Source organism: Triturus cristatus, chromosome 4_1 (assembly GCF_964204655.1).
Source record: "Triturus cristatus chromosome 4_1, aTriCri1.1, whole genome shotgun sequence".
Lineage (NCBI taxonomy): Eukaryota > Metazoa > Chordata > Amphibia > Caudata > Salamandridae > Triturus > Triturus cristatus.
This window is the reverse complement of record NC_140585.1, coordinates 70,222,409-70,239,501: the sequence shown is the minus strand read 5'-3', so window position 1 is coordinate 70,239,501 and position 17,093 is coordinate 70,222,409. Positions and strand designations below refer to the sequence as shown.

At 53.0% G+C, this 17,093-nt stretch overlaps 1 protein-coding gene across 2 annotated transcripts in view; it reads right to left on the bottom strand.

Moving 5' to 3' along the window:
• RHOD (ras homolog family member D) overlaps positions 1-17,093 on the bottom strand; it is a 135,534-nt gene that overhangs the window by 38,966 nt on the left and 79,475 nt on the right. Inside the window, exon 4 of one of the 2 annotated variants that reach the window (XM_085651615.1) lies at positions 15,928-16,062. The exons of the other annotated variant lie outside the window; for it this stretch is intronic. Within the exon in view, the coding sequence (XP_085507741.1) occupies positions 15,928-16,062 (135 nt within the window). The remainder of the gene's footprint in view (positions 1-15,927; positions 16,063-17,093) is intronic. 2 annotated transcript variants of the gene reach the window in all.

Here is a 17,093-nt window from a genome sequence, read left to right as displayed (position 1 = left end):
AAAACCAAAGGAGAAGGCGCAAAGCCCAAAAGGAGCCCAAACACAGCCTAATTGGGCTACGCGCATCTGGCTCTTAATTACAATGAAACGCTTGCGAGCCCGATGAGGGAAGGCTCCGCCGCAGGGACCAGGAGGGCGGCGAAGGCCGCTGACACACGTGCTGCCATGCAGTTTAAGTAAGGTGTCGAGTGAGCAGCTGGACTGCTGCCTCCTGCGACCCTCTCTGACCCGGAAGTGGATGCTCGTTCTCGCTCTCTCTCTCTTCGCACAATGGGCGAGAAAGCAGCACCATGCCCTATGCTCCCTACCCCTACGCAAAGCCTGCAGCTGTGTGTAGTGGACACAGTATGCACCGTGCCCTATTTTCAGTACCCCTTGGCAGAGCCTGCAGCTGTGTGTAGTGGACACAGTATGCACCCGTGCCTTATGCTCTAAACCCCTGGGCAGAGCTTGCAGCTGTGTGTAGTGGACACAGTATGCACCGTGCCTTATGCTCTAAACCCCTGGGCAGAGCCTGCAGCTGTGTGTATTGGACACAGTATGCACCGTGCCCTATGCTCCATACCCCTGAGCAGAGCCTGCAGCTGTGTGTAGTTGGCACAGTGCACCGTGCCCTATTCTCAGTACCTCTTGGCAGAGCCTGCAGCTGTGTGCAGACGGCACAGTATGCACCCGTGCCTTATGCTCTAAACCCCTGGGCAGAGCCTGCAGCTGTGTGTAGTGGGGACGGTATGCACCTATGACTTATGTTCCGTACCCCTGGGCAGTGCCTGCAGCTGTGTGTAGTGGGCACAGTATGCACTCATGCCCTATGCTCCGTACCCCTGGGCAGAGCCTGCAGCTGTGTGCAGAGGGCACAGTATGCACCATGCCCTATTCTCAGTACCCCTTGGCAGAGCCTGCAGCTGTGTGTAGTGGGCACAGTATGCACCCGTATCTTATGCTCTGAACCCCTGGGCAGTGCCTGCAACTGTGTGTAGCGGGCACAGTATGCACCCGTGGCTTATGTTCAGAACCCTGGGCAGTGCCTGCAGCTGTGTGTAGTGGGCACAGTATGCACCTATGACTTATGTTCCGTACCCCTGGGCAGACACTGCAGCTGTGTGTAGCGGGGAAAGTATGCACCCATGCACTATTCCCAGTACCCCTGGGCAGAGCCTGCAGCTGTGTGTAGTGGGCACAGTATGCACCCGTGCTCTATTCTTAGTAACCCTGGGCAGACACTGCAGCTGTGTGCAGAGGGCATGGTGCATGGGGTATGCCCTGCACAATTCCCGGGTACCCGGTACCCCTGCCTCTCCAGGCCACCTATGCTCTTTCACAGCCCTCTCAGGTGAAGCGTCCTGACTCTAAGTCTAGCAAGAAGACAGGTCCTGGCGCTGACCCAGCAACGCCCAGGGTGGCCTGCTGAGCACCTCCTGCAGGCGAGGCGCTTCCTGCCTCCGCCCTCAGAGGGCTGCATGGACTTGCTTTAGAATCCCTAGGCACGCACTACTCAGCACATACCTTCCTGCTTCTGGAACATTCTAAGGAATGGCTGGGTGGCTCCTGCGTCAGAGTCAGAGAAGCCCTTGAGCCTGCCAAGAAGCACTGGCACCTGCCAGCTGGCAGCATCTACAGACACATAAACCCGTCGCCCTCTGCTGCTCTCCTCTGCGTCCTCTCTTCCCCCTCAGCATCTTTCTGCTGATCGTGTTCCTCACTCCTGTTTCTTTACTCTACGCTTCCCCTGTTTGCTCTTATCACTGACTCTCATCCCTGTTCCCTCGCTCCCCTGGTCCCTCTGTTGCTCTCCTCTGCATCCTCTCTCCCGCCCCTGGTCACTCTGCTGCTCTCCTCTGCGTCCTCTCTCCCGCCCCTGGTCCCTCTGCTGCTCTCCTCTGCGTCCTCTCTCCCGCCCCTGGTCCTTCTGTTGCTCTCCTCTGCGTCCTCTCTCCCGCCCCTGGTCCCTCTGTTGCTCTCCTCTGCGTCCTCTCTCCCGCCCCTGGTCCCTCTGTTGCTCTCCTCTGCGTCCTCTCTCCCACCCCTGGTCCCTCTGCTGCTCTCCTCTGCGTCCTCTCTCCCGCCCCTGGTCCTTCTGTTGCTCTCACCTCGTCCTCTCTCCCACCCCTGGTCCCTCTGCTGCTCTCCTCTGCATCCTCTCTCCCGCCCTTGGTCCCTCTGTTGCTCTCCTCTGCGTCCTCTCTCCTGCCCCTGGTCCCTCTGCTGCTCTCCTCTGCGTCCTCTCTCCCGCCCCTGGTCCCCCTGTTGCTCTACTCTGCGTCCTCTCTCCCGCCCCTGGTCCCTCTGCTGCTCTCACCTCGTCCTCTCTCCCGCCCCTGGTCCCTCTGCTGCTCTCCTCTGCATCCTCTCTCCCACCCTTGGTCCCTCTGTTGCTCTCCTCTAAGTCCTCTCTCCCGCCCCTGGTCCCTCTGCTGCTCTCCTCTGCGTCCTATCTCCCGCCCCTGGTCCCTCTGCTGCTCTCCTCTGCGTCCTCTCTCCCGCTCCTGGTCCCTCTGTTGCTCTCCTCTGCATCCTCTCTCCTGCCCCTGGTCCCTCTGCTGCTCTCCTCTGCGTCCTGTCTCCTGCTCCTGGTCCCTCTGTTGCTCTCCTCTGCGTCCTCTCTCCCGCCCCTGGTCCCTCTGTTGCTCTCTTCTGCGTCCTCTCTCCCACCCCTGGTCCCTCTGCTGCTCTCCTCTGCGTCCTCTCTCCCGCCCCTCGTCCTTCTGTTGCTCTCACCTCGTCCTCTCTCCCGCCCCTGGTCCCTCTGCTGCTCTCCTCTGCATCCTCTCTCCCGCCCTTGGTCCCTCTGTTGCTCTCCTCTGCGTCCTCTCTCCTGCCCCTGGTCCCTCTGCTGCTCTCCTCTGCGTCCTCTCTCCCGCCCCTGGTACCCCTGTTGCTCTACTCTGCGTCCTCTCTCTCGCCCCTGGTCCTTCTGTTGCTCTCACCTCGTCCTCTCTCCCGCCCCTGGTCCCTCTGCTACTCTCCTCTGCATCCTCTCTCCCGCCCTTGGTCCCTCTGTTGCTCTCCTCTAAGTCCTCTCTCCCGCCCCTGGTCCCTCTGCTGCTCTCCTCTGCATCCTATCTCCCGCCCCTGGTCCCTCTGCTGCTCTCCTCTGCGTCCTCTCTCCCGCTCCTGGTCCCTCTGTTGCTCTCCTCTGCATCCTCTCTCCTGCCCCTGGTCCCTCTGCTGCTCTCCTCTGCGTCCTGTCTCCTGCTCCTGGTCCCTCTGTTGCTCTCCTCTGCGTCCTCTCTCCCGCCCCTGGTCCCTCTGTTGCTCTCTTCTGCGTCCTCTCTCCCACCCCTGGTCCCTCTGTTGCTCTCCTCTGCGTCCTCTCTCCCGCCCCTGGTCCCTCTGTTGCTCTCCTCTGCGTCCTCTCTCCCGCCCCTGGTCCCTCTGCTGCTCTCCTCTGCGTCCTCTCTCCCGCCTTAGAATCTTTCTGCTGTTCTTGGTCCTCACTCGCCTTCCTGTTTCTTTACTCTACGCTTCCCCTGTTTGCTCTCATCACTGACTCTCATCCCTGTTCCCTCGCTCCCCTGGTCCCTCTGTTGCTTCAGTTTCTGGGTCTCCTTCCTGTCCTTCATGCCACTGATCCCTCTGTTGCCCCCGTTGCCTGTTCTCCTTCTTGTTCCCTCACTCAACAGGTTCCTCTGTTCTTTGTAAGCGAATGCCTCTTTTTGTGTGGTCCCCTCCCTATTTTTGGACTGATGCTTCTGGTTTTTCGCTCAGAGTGCACTTGGCCTGCTAACCAAACCTCAGTGCCTGTGCCCTTACCCTTAAACTGGCACGTCAAATTGACTTTTACCAAATTGGCGGAGCTAACTTGCCTGTGAGTCTCGAGTAAATGGTACCCAGGGCATGTAAGTTAGAGAACCACCCCCAGGGCCTGCAGCACTTGTTGTGCCACTGTGGGTGTGACATGAGTAAAATGAGACACCCAGCCTGCCATTTTCAGGCCGGAAGCGCAGTTTTAACTGCTGGTGCGACTTTGCCAATCATAGCAATTGCAAAGCCAGGTTTATATGTGTAAGTCACCCCTATGGCAGGCCTACTGAGTCTTAAGGCAGGAAGCATATTCCATGGGCAGAACATGTTGTTTTACCTATTCTTACAGTAAAATGCCACCATGTAGCCCAATTGGCAACTGCAGAGTTAAACACTGACCTCTCAGCTATGCTAACTCCGGAACGGTGTGACGACAGTGGGTCATCCAAGGTATCAAACAACCCGTTACATTAACCTCAACTTGATTCTTTGGTCGAAATTAATGTGACAAGTTGCTGTGCACAACTTAAGCATAGTTGCAAAAGTGTTGCCTTCAGTCTCCTGTGCTCACACTGGTTGAACACGGGGTCATGTTGCTAAGACATCTTTCTGCCGTCCTGGGGCGACGCGTTAATGAATCCTAGGAAAGAATACAATAGGGCTCAGCTCTCCCTCCTGCAGGAAGCCATACAAGTCCTGGCCCGAAAGGCAAGCTTAAAAGAAGAAGCGGCCTATGAAGGGCAAATGGAAACACTTGGAAGAGAGGCTGCTGCATTGTTCAGGCGTAGAGTTGCACTCAGGCACACACTTTCAATCACAGCCAGTTATCCAGTTTATAGTCGGTTATAAATTCCAGTCCACACAAAGTAAGGTCTTAAACATGCTTCTTTTTACTCCAAACTCAGATTTCCAAACCCTGCTGTCCAAACATTGCCGCAGCCAACATGTGTTTCGTCCACCTGGACTTTTTCAAGGCTATATGTATAGTGACATGTCCGAAGTAAGTTTAGGGTCTCTCCTGATTGTAATATAGAGTTTAGAGCAGTGGTTCCATCTATCTGGGACCTTACACATGTTGGTAGTCCCTTTTTTAGACTAACTACGACATATCCTATCAGAAGAATCGAGTATCAGGTCAGGGATCTCATACCCCATAATGACTCACAACTAACAAAGCTAAAAAAATATGTATAAAGACCATTGTGCATCATAACAACGCAGGCACTTACCCCAAAGGTTTTTAGTGTCTGCAGCCGTAATATTTGGCCCTAACAAAGAACCGCAACACCATGATAAGCGTGCGGGTCTGAAAGTCCTCATGTCCATGCATCGTTCAGGCACACAAGCTGGCATTTTGGGCAGGAGAGGGAAAACCAGGTGCAAAACCGGGTCTCCAGGGGCGTGTAGATCCCTTTTACCCACACCTCTGGGTTGGGCTAGGGAGAACCACACGCCAGGAGAGGGTTCCTGCCATATTAGAAGTGAGCAGAATGGTGCATTCTGGGATGCCCAGATTCCAAACTTTGCACAAAGTGATCATCAGATTGGAAGGAACCTGGTAACCAATTGGCTACCAACCACATTCTGCCCTGAGTGCATTTCCTGAGCATAAGTAGGGCACCCTGGCACCCCAAACTCAGATCTCAACTAGACTAGGAGAAGGACCAAGGAAGGACTGCCCTGCTGTACCGTAGAACCAGCAAAGAGAGGCTGCACCGGAGTGGACTGCACCTGTTGAACCTGGTGGCTAGCAAATGAGACGGACTATGCCTGCTGTACGCAGCTCGAGGAGAAGAGATCTCCAGAGCCAAGCCAAACCCAAGAGACTCCCAGGGTCAGTGAGCTGGCCTCCTGTTCACAGCACTGAGACACAACAGCTGGGAAGCCTGCTGGGGCAAATTGGTAGCCCAAAATCTTCAACCAACTGCTGACGTGCAGCACCAGAGACTAAGATCTGATGCACACAGTTACACCAGAATTCGCTGAACACGGTGGCGTCATTCAACTGCAGCTATGATCCCCAGAAGATGAGTTATCGACCCAGAAAGGATTGGGCCGGTGACCGCGATACTGGGTGACTGGTAATCCAGTGGCAACTGGATTTCTGTCAGCACCGAAAGGACTTGGAGGTGCATCGACCCTGTGACCAGGGCTGCCTCACCCTCTTTACGGACTGAGGAGTAGTCGCAGCAAGACCCCCATCATCTGCATCGCATCTACTGCATCCTGTGAGCATATCCAACATCCTTCATCCTATAGCATCCGGGCGATTTCCCTAGGAAAGCCCTGCAGATGATAGAAGTGCCTGGAACTAACGGAAGACTGCTTCACCTGCTGAGGGATCTGTTTCTGAGGACTTTGCTGGTTCCCTGGTGTGGCTCCCCACTGGAACTGGTTTCCTAAAGTAACTCCAAGTGACCGCACTACACCAAGCCCAAACTTTTTTTGTGAAATGGTTTCGAAGTGTCAATTTGTTGAATTTGCCAAAGCTTGTTCACAGTTGAGTGAAATGTTTCGATTTATTATACCTTGTAAATTCTATATTATCTGAACCCTTTGATGGATCTTTTTCTTTGTGGTGTCTGAAAATACCTAAAAATACAGACTACTTTTACAACTTGGTGTGGGATTCCTTTGGTGTCTTGTCGATTTATCATCGATTGTTTTGCTGCTGTTTAAAGACTTTACACTTGTTCCTTTGTGTAAGCCTCGCTGGTCAGTGCCACAGCTGCCCAGGGTTGAGCTGAGGGTCTGACAAAGGAAACCTGAGGGTCCTGAAGGGCTTGGAGAGAGTATTACACAGTGAGGTCACACCGCCACATCATACACAACATCCCATTTCCTCACAATCTTGTTCGTGATTCTCTTGCCCGTTTGCTCGCTTAACTGGTCCCACTGCTGCTCCTGTTCCTAGTTCTCCTTCCTGTTCTCTCATTGCTTGGGCTTCTCTGTTGCTCATTCCTGGTTCTCTTTCCTGTTCCCTCACTCCACTGATTCCTCTGTGTTTCATGTTCCTGGTTCTCCTTCCTGTTTCATCACTTCAAATGTCCCTCTGTTGCTTCTGTTCCTGGTTCTCCTTCCTGTTCCCTTTCTCCATAGATTCCTCTGTTGCTCCTGTTCCTGCTTCTCCTTCCTGTTTCATCACTTCAAATGTCCCTCTGTTGCTTCTGTTCCTGGTTCTCCTTCCTGTTCCCTTTCTCCATAGGTTCTTCTGTTGCTTCTGTTCCTGGTTCTCCTTCCTGTTCCCATTCTCCATAGGTTCCTCTGTTGCTCCTGTTCCTGGTTCTCCTTCATGTTCCCTCTCTCCATAGGTTCCTCTGTTGCTCCTGTTCCTGGTTCTCCTTCCTGTTCCCTTTCTCCATAGGTTCCTCTGTTGCTGTTGGTTGTGTTTCTGCTTATCCCACTCTCATCCCTGGTTCTCCCCACGTTTCCTGGCACTGCGCTCTGCTTGGTTGCTCTTATCCCTGGTTCTTTCCAAACTACACCCATCCCTCTGTTCTTATTCCTGGTTCTTGATCCGTTCTCCTGGCTCTACATCTTCTACCACTCTCATCCCTGGTTCTCCCCATGTTTCCTGGCACTGCACTTCTCCTGGTTGACCTTATCCCTGGTTCTTACCCCGCTACACCTCTTCCCCGGTTCTTATTCCTTGTCTTTCTAGTTACACCTCTCTCTGGGTTCTTATTCCGGCTTCTGGGCCCTGTACCTCGGCGCTATATCTGCTTCTACCACTCTCATCCCTGGTTCTCCCCACGTTTCTTGGCACTGCACTTCTCCTGGTTGCCATTATCCCTGGTTCTTAACCCGCTACACCTCTTCCTCGGTTCTTATTCCTTGTCTTTCCTAGTTACACCTCTCTCTCTGTTCTTATTCCGGCTTTTGGGCCCTGTACCTCGGCTCTATATCTGCTTCTACCACTCTCATTCCTGGTTCTCCCCGTGTTTCCTGGCACTGCACTTCTCTTCGTTGCTCTCATTACTGGTTCTCTTATCTGTGTGCACACTTTGTCTCCTGCTGTTTTTCTTGTTTCTGGTCCGAGTTCCAGTTTCCTGGCATTCCTGCTTCCTCAGTGGCACTTGTTCCTATTCCAGGTATTTACTCTGTTGTTACTACTCTTATTCCTGATTGTCCTTTCTGCTTCTTCATCTGTTTCTCGTGTTCCTAGTTCGCTATCCTGTGTTTTTGCTCTGCATCTTGCTTTGTTTGTCTTGTTCCTGATTCTCCTTCCTGTGTTCTTGCTCTGCGTTTTCCTCCTCTTCATGTGTTCCTGGTTCTCCTTCCTATGTTCTTGCCCCACATCTTCCTCTGTTTCTTGTTCCTGGTTCTTGTTCTGTTTCTGACTTCACATCTTTCTCTGTTTTTCTTATTGCTGTTCTTTGTTCTCCTGTCCCTGTGCTGGCTTTGCTTCCTTCTGTGTTGCACTTGTTCCTGGTTCTCCTGACTTTGTTCCTTTCTCTCTTGATCCTGGTTCTCCTGTCTCTGTGCTGGATTTGCTCCCCCTTTTTGGTCTTATTCCTGGGTCTTGCCTGATTTCTGTTGCTCTGGTTGTCCTGGTTTTGTGGTGACTTTGCTGTACCTTCTATGTCTCTTGTATCTGATTCTCCTAGTTCAATGCTGTATTTGCTCCACATATGTTGCTTTAGTCCCTGGTTCTCCTGACATTGTTCCTTTCTCTCTTGATCCTGGTTCGTCTGGTTCCGTGCTGGGTTTTCCTCCCCATCTCTTACTCGTTTATCATTATCCTGGTTCTTATCTGATCTCTGAGGCTCTTGTTCCTGGTTCCTCTGGTTCTGTGCTGGCTCCCCAGTCTCTTACTCGTTCCTCATTTTCCTGGTTCTTGTCTGATCTTTGAGGCTTGTGTTCCTGGTACCTCTGGTTATGTGCTGGCTCTCCCCGTCTCTTACTCTTGTTCCTCATTATCCTGGTTCTTATCTGATCTCTGAGGCTCTTGTTCCTGGTTCCTCTGATTCTGTGCTGGCTTCCCCCTCTTCTCTTACTTTTGTTCCTCATCATCCTGGTTCTTGTCTCTTCTCTGAAGCTCTGGTTCCTGGCTCCTCTGGTTCTGTGCTGGCTCCCCCGTCTCTTACTCTTGTTCCTCATTTTCCTGGTTCTTGTCTGATCTTTGAGGCTTGTGTTCCTGGTACCTCTGGTTCTGTGCTGGCTCCCCCTGTCTCTTACTCTTGTTCCTCATCATCCTGGTTCTTGTCTCTTCTCTGAAGCTCTGGTTCCTGGTTCCTCTTGTTCTGTGCTGGCTCCCCCCGTCTCATTTTCCTGGTTCTTATCTGATCTCTGAGGCTCTTGTTCCTGGTTCCTCTGGTTCTGTGCTGGCTCCCCCGTCTTACTCGTTCCTCATTTTCCTGGTTCTTGTCTGATCTTTGAGGCTCTTGTTCCTGGTTCCTCTGGTTCTGTGCTGGCTTTCCTGTCTCTCTCATTCACTTGCTCCTGGTTATCCTGGTGCTTGACAGACATCTGCGGCTCTTGTTCTGGTTCCTCTGCTTATGTTCCGCGTAACTGCTCCCTCAGTTGCTCTTGTTCCTAGTTCTGCTGGGGGAGCTATGCTGGCTTTCCTCCACATGCTACTCCTATTCCTGGTTCCCCTGTATGCCCGTCCCTCTGTTGTTCCTGGTTCTGCCCCCCTCCCCTGTAATTGTTCCTGGCTCCCCTGCTCTGTGCCTGGTTCTCCTGTATGCCCGTCCCTCTGTTGTTCCTGGTTCTGCCCCCCTCCCCTGTAATTGTTCCTGGCTCCCCTGCTCTGTGCCTGGTTCTCCTGTATGCCCTTCCCTCTGTTGTTCCTGGTTCTGCCTCCCTCCCTGTAATTGTCCCTGGCTCCCCTGCTCTGTGCCTGGTTCTCCTGTATGCCCTTCCCTCTGTTGTTCCTGGTTCTGTCCCCCTCCCTGTAATTGTCCCTGGCTCCCCTGCTCTGTGCCTGGTTCTCCTGTATGCCCCTCCCTCTGTTGTTCCTGGTTCTGCCCCCCTCCCTGTAATTGTCCCTGGCTCCCCTGCTCTGTGCCTGGTTCTCCTGTATGCCCCTCCCTCTGTTGTTCCTGGTTCTGCCCCCCTCCCCTGTAATTGTTCCTGGCTCCCCTGCTCTGTGCCTGGTTCTCCTGTATGCCCCTCCCTCTGTTGTTCCTGGTTCTGCCCCCCTCCCTGTAATTGTTCCTGGCTCCCCTGCTCTGTGCCTGGTTCTCCTGTATGCCCCTCCCTCTGTTGTCCTGATTCTGCACCCCCCCCCCCTCCCAGCCCCCTGTATTTGTTCCTGGCTCCCCTGCTCTGTGCCTGGTACTCCAGTATGCCCCTCCCTCTGTTGTCCTGGTTCTGCACCCCCCTCCCCCCCCAGCCCCCTGTATTTGTTCCTGGCTCCCCTGCTCTGTGCCTGGTTCTCCTGTATGCCCGTCCCTCTGTTGTCCTGGTTCTGCACCCCCCTCCCCCCCCAGCCCCCTGTATTTGTTCCTGGCTCCCCTGCTCTGTGCCTGGTTCTCCAGTATGCCCCTCCCTCTGTTGTACTGGTTCCCCAGCTCTGTGCCTGGTTCTTCCACGCTGCTGTACCCCACAGACGCACCTCTCATTTGCACTGTGGGGTTAATTGTGTGCGTGATTAAACAGGTCATCTCTCCGAGGAGGAATTTTCCATGCACGCTGCCTTCCCTGGTTAGTCATGAAGCCCGGGGGCGGGACACGAGGAGACGTTCACCGTAGCCTTACCCGTGGCCCTGGCTGCAGCGCTCTCTCTCTCCACAGGAGCGCCTCGATGCCCCTGGAGGTGAGCTCCACCCAGGGGCCGCCTGGTCAGGATGTACCCTGGTGCAAGCAGGGAAACGGCCCCTTGGACAGCTACTGGGGTAGTAAAACCCAGCAGTCAGGGTGGGCTCAGTGGGCCCTCAGGGCTCCTGGCCCCGGTGCCACTACACCTGCTGCACCGATGGTTGCTATGCGCTGGGCACTGCCTGCTCTTCAACGGGATTGCTCTGGTTTTCTCCTTTGTCAGTAGGTCTGTCGCCTTCACCCACTGCCCTCTGCATTTTCTCCATTGCCCGGGGCTTCTCTCTCTGCGCTCCCTGCTGTCACTCCTTTCATCCTGTCCCAGCAGATCCTGGAGCCCTCGCACCTCACCTGTTCCTGCCCTCCCTGGGTGTGACCCATCCCCGCACCCCCTGCGGCGCGGGAGGGCCCCCAACCCTTCAGGCCAACATATATATGTGATGTGTGGGTGGCTCAGGGCCAGTGAAACTGAAACGGCAACACAGCATCCAAAAACCCATCACTGCCTGAGGGCAAATCGCCCCGGCAGGTACCCAAAACTCAACACTGTCAGAAGGCAACCGCCGCGGCAGCCATCAAAAGCTCATCACCACCAGAAGACATTTGGCAGACGAATACAAGACTCTGCGACTAAACTTGCTGACACTTCCGCAAACCATATTGACCGCAACCTGCGGCCTTTCACAGCGCTGACCTTGTGATCCAACCTCAACTGTGACAAAGCGTCACACATCAATAAGACAACCGAAACAGCGACTAAAAAACTCAAAATGAATGTGGAGTAATGAGGCTATCGCCTCGGTATCCAAAAACTCACCGCTGTCAGATCGTATCTGACAGGCGAAAACAAGAAACACTGTCTCAGGGCCCTCTCTTCACTTGCTGCGCGGAGGGGCGGAGGGGGGGTGGGGGGATGGTAAGAGATGGAATCATGTGATGTCACACCCTTGGCCCGCTCTTCTTTCGGGCCCTTCCTGAGTACTTTCTGCGTTCACTTTCACTCTGAAGCAGTGGGGAGGGTCTTTGAAGGGGGCGTGGCCATAGAAGCTTACACAGGAACCCCGCAGGAGGAGTGGCCTGTTATCTACGGTCGTGGAGGGGACATCATTTTGTGTTACACCCCTGGCCTTCCCTTCTTTTGGCCTCTCCTTAAGTACTTTCTGCTTTTACTTTCACTCTGCAGCAGTGGGGGAGGGGTCTCTGAAAGGGGCGTGGCCATAGAAGCTTACACAGGAACCCCGCAGGAGGAGTGGCCTGTTATCTACGGTCGTGGAGGGGACATCATTTTGTGTTACACCCCTGGCCTTTCCTTCTTTTGGCCTCTCCTTAAGTACTTTCTGCTTTTACTTTCACTCTGCAGCAGTGGGGGAGGGTCTCTGAAAGGGGCGTAGCTACAGAAGCATACCTAGGATCTCTTTGCAGGAGGCGTGGCCAGAGTATCTACCTCTGTTCCCAAGAGACATGAACTAGATGTCAGAGCTGGGCTCAGCCTGCCAGCAGATTATATTTTAGCCGCCTCTCTGTGCGGACTCCACCCACCTCTTTCCACCCATGTTAATCAATATCAGAAGAATCAGTATCAATGGCATGGCAGCGAATAATGACATTGGCAATGCTTACATTCTGAAAATAATATATGTGAAGATACGAGCTGGGGCATTACACATTACCCTGGTCTGCTGAAGAGGGCCTGTCCCTGGGAGCGACTCGGGCGCTCACTCCTCCCCCTGCAGTCTCTCTCAGCTGTCTCCTATGTCTCTTTCTGGAGTCCCTCAAGTCTCACACTTCATCATCCTCCTCTTCATCGCAGTCGTTTTACTCTCACCTTCTACCTGTTTTTCTTGAACCCTCTTCATCCTCTCAAACACACACTTCCTCCTCACCTTTGAACTCTTCACTTTAGTCTCCTTAGCGCTGACAATATTTCAACATCTGTGTGCCCCCTCCAGACACTTTCCATGTAATTAGATTTGGCACATATGTGCCCATGGCTCTGTGCACTCTGCAGAGAGGCCAATGATTGAATGAGCCGGCCCTCATAACACTTTTGTGGCCTCGTGACAGGCAGAAAGAGAAACAGACTGACCTGTCAATCATGTTAAGTCATTAACAAGCATCCACACCCGGAACTCACATTCTACACGCCTAGAGGCTTTAGCGCTGGTGGTGCCCAGTGGATGCGACAGTCATTTCTGGCGCTCCCACTACCTCCTCTTCGGATTCCCTCACTAGCACCCTCCATCGGTGCCCCTCATCTCTCTATAGCCCGTCTCTGACATACATTTCATTGTTTATAGCCCCACTCATGGTTCACTCCCACTCAGTTGTGTAATGTGCATGGTACATGTTCTTTGCAGCAGGCACGTTAACCGTCCTGCTACTTTAAGAGTCAAAACTGCCACTAGTCAAAATTGCGAGAGTAGGAACGTCCATCACCACAGTAACTTGACATGAACCAGGACCAGCGCCTAGATACCCTCACTGGTGACAAGTAGCGCTCTCCAAATCTACTGATTGATTGAACAGGAGAACCTGGACTAGGAGGACATGGACCAGGAGAGCCGCGCCCACGAGACCAGGACCAGGAAGACCATTAACCAGAAGGGCCTGGACCAGGCCTTGGCAGGGCAGAAAGAGAACCATGGGAAGGTGGACCGGTAATAGGACCAGGAACGTCAGAGGAGCTGTGACCAGGAAGGCCAGGGGGCTGAGGAAACCTAGAGCATGTCCAAGAGGGTCATGAAGAAGAGGACTGAGGTGGAAGACATAAGGGGGAGGATGAAGAGGAGGCTGGAGACCAGAGGAGGAAGATGACCAGTAAGAGAAAAAGGTAAAAGGAGGCAGAGGAAAAGGAGGAGTACTGAGGGAGGCAGATAAGAAGGAGAAGTACTGAAGGAGGCATAGAAGAAAGAAAAGTACTGAATGAGGCAAAGGAGAAGTACTGAATGAGGCAGAGAAGAAGGAGATGTACTGAAGGAGACAGAAGTTGGAGATGTACTGAGGGAGGCAGAGAAAAAGGAGAAGAAGTTCTGAAGGAGAGAGAGAGAAGAAAGAGTAGTACTGAAGGAGGCAGAGAAGAAGGAAGACGTCCAGGAGGCAGAGAAGAAGAAGCAGAAGTAACGAGGGAGGCACAGAAGAAAAAGTAGAAGTACTGAAGGGAGCAAAGAAGAAGGAGAAGTAATGAAAGAGGTACAGAAGGAGAAGTAATGAGGGAGGCAAAGAAGAAGAATGAGTACTGAAGGAGGCAGAGCAGAAGGAGAAGAACTGTAGGAAGCAGAGAAGGAGAAGTACTGAAGGAGGCAGAGAAGAAGAAGAAGTAATGAAGGAGGCAGAGAAGAAGAAGAAGTAATGAGGGAGGCAGAGAAGAAGGAGAAGTAATGAGGGAGGCAAGGAAGAAGGAGGAGAAGTACTGAAGGAGGCAGAGAAGAAGGAGAAGTAATGAGGGAGGCACAGAAGACGAAGGAGAAGTACTGAAGGAGGCAGAGAAGGAGAAGTACTGAAGGAAGTAGAGAAGAAGAAGAAGGAGAAGTAATTAAGGAAGTAGAGAAGAAGAAGAAGGAGAAGTACTGAAGGAGGTAAAGAAGAAGGAGGAGAAGTACTGAGGGAGACAGAGGAGACGACATTCTGATAGGTAGAGGAAGAAGCCAGTATGATTCTAGGCCACACGTACAAGGACAATCCTTAGTTACTGACCACATATCTTTTATAAACTTAGCTACTTCCCTTGAGTTTCCCCATATCTACAGACTCCCTAAGGCATCACCAAACCCCTCAGCTGTCTTAAAACGCAGTCTGTTTGTGACCATTTAGATCAAGCAGAACATCTTACTGCCACATTTTAACTTGTTGCCAATTCTGTGGGGCAGTTTTTGTCACAAATAATGCCTAGACCGACTGCCATTGGCTCTGCTTCTCAAGGCACCACCTCAAAAGACTCCCCTCCCTGATGACCCCTCTCCTTTCTGCTTCACTCAGTTTTTTGGTCCCCGAAGTACACTTTTCTGCATTTCCAGCACTGCTCTCAGCAGGTTCTGCCCCATCTGCATTCTCACCTCTCCTCATCTTTCCCTGCTGTCCATGCCTTCTGAGCAGAAATCAGCAGCAGCAGACTATATTCTAGTGGAGGGACAACAACAAGAAGGCACCAGAAGACACAAATGAGGAAGGCAAGGAATAAACTAAGAAGCAAGCAAATGAGAGCAACAGTAAAAGCAAACAATGGTAAGCAAAGGGCCGTAACAAATGAAGCAAATGATGGTAAGCAACGGGCGGTAACAATGGAACCAACCGATGGTAAGTAACAGGCGGTAACAATGGAAACAAATGATGGTAAGCAACAGGCGGTAACAATGGAAGCAAACGATGGTAAGTAACAGGTGGTGACAATGGAAACAAACGATGGTAAGCAAAGGGCGGTAACAATGGAAGCAAACGATGGTAAGCAACGGGCGGTAACAATGGAACCAAACAATGGTAAGCAAAGGGCAGTAACAATGGAAGCAACCGATGGTAAGCAACGGGCGGTAACAATGGAAGCAACCGATGGTAAGCAACGGGCGGTAACAATGGAAGCAAACAATGGTAAGCAATGGGCGGTAACAATGGAAGCAAACGATGGTAAGCAACGGGCAGTAACAATGGAACCAAACGATGGTAAGCAATGGGCGGTAACAATGGAAGCAACCGATGGTAAGCAACGGGCGGTAACAATGGAAGCAAACAATGGTAAGCAATGGGCGGTAACAATGGAAGCAAACAATGGTAAGCAACGGGCAGTAACAATGGAACCAAACGATGGTAAGCAATGGGCGGTAACAATGGAAGCAAACGATGGTAAGCAACGGGAGGTAACAATAGAACCAAACGATGGTAAGCAAAGGGCAGTAACAATGGAAGCAACCGATGGTAAGCAACGGGCGGTAACAATGGAAGCAACCGATGGTAAGCAACGGGCGGTAACAATGGAAGCAACCGATGGTAAGCAACGGGCGGTAACAATGGAACCAAACGTTGATAAGCAAGAGGAGGTAACAATGGAAGCAAACGTTGGTAAGCAATGGGCGGTAACAATGGAACCAAATGATGGTAAGCAACGGGCTGTAACAATAGAACCAAACGATGGTAAGCAACAGGCGGTAGCAATGGAAGCAAACAACAGTAAGCAACGGGCGGTCTCTTAGCCTATAATAAGCTTTTGGTACGGACCACAAGAGGCTTTCACCTACAGGCAAAAGCTGCTTGGAAGGCAAGACTCAAAAATCAGGGATGAAATACAACCTGTAAGCATGAGATAAAGATACAGGAAGTGAACGGTGGTTGAATAAAAAGGCATGAGGTGGAATCAAGACAAGCTGGTTGATATTCTGTTACTCCAGCATATGTCAATGCCAGTGGAAGGCACTTTGGGCACTGTGTGGCACTCACCTTCTGATAGGTGATGGGCTCCAAGCCTTCCTCCCTCAGCTTCCTCAGACGCACTTTGTCCTTCCTCAGATCTGTCTTGCAGCCGACGAGGAGGATGGGCGCCCCCTTGCAGAAGTGATTCACCTCTGTGTGCCACTGCAGGCAGAGAGCAGGAGGGTTAGTTTCTGTGCTGTGGTGCATGGCCAAAGGCTCTATGAAGATGCAGGAGTGCTGTCTGCTGGGATGGTGTAGTAACACTGGCTGTGGGACAGTGTAAGAGCACTGGCTGTGGGACGGCGTAGGAGCGTTGGCTGTGGGACGGTGTAGGAGCGCTGGCTGTGGGACGGCGTAGGAGCGCTGGCTGTGGGACGGCGTAGGAGCGTTGGCTGTGGGACGGTGTAGGAGTGCTGGCTGTGGGACGGTGTAGGAGTGCTGGCTGTGGGACGGTGTAGGAGTGCTGGCTGTGGGACGGTGTAGGAGTGCTGGCTGTGGGATGGTGTAGGAGATCTGGGATAGTGTAGGAGCGCTGGCCGTGGGACGGTGTAGGAGTGCTGGCTGTGGGACGGTGTAGGAGATATGGGATAGTGTAGGAGCGCTGGCCGTGGGACGGTGTAGGAGCGCTGGCCGTGGGACAGTGTAAGAGCACTGGCTGTGGGACGGCGTAGGAGCGTTGGCTGTGGGACGGTGTAGGAGATCTGGGATAGTGTAGGAGCGCAGGCTGTTGAATGGTGTAGGTGTGCTGGCTGTGGGATGGTGTAGAAGCACTGGCTGTGGGATGGTGGAGGAGCGCTGGCTGTGGGGATGGTGTAGGAGATCTTGGATAGTGTAGGAGCGCTGGCCGTGGGATGGTGTAGGAGCGCTGGCCGTGGGACGGTGTAGGAGTGCTGGCTGTGGGACGGTGGAGGAGCGCTGGCTGTGGGATGGTGTAGGGGCGCTGGCTGTGGGATGGTGTAGGAGCGTTGGCTGTGGGATGTTGTAGGAGCGCTGGCTGTGGGACGGTGTAGGAGCGCTGGCTGTGGGATGGTGTAGGAGCGCTGGCTGTGGGATGGTGTAGGAGCGTTGGCTGTGGGATGGTGTAGGAGCGTTGGCTGTGGGATGGTGTAGAAGCACTGGCTGTGGGATGGTGGAGGAGCACTGGCTGTGGGGATGGTGTAGGAGATCTGGGATAGTGTAGGAGCGCTGGCCGT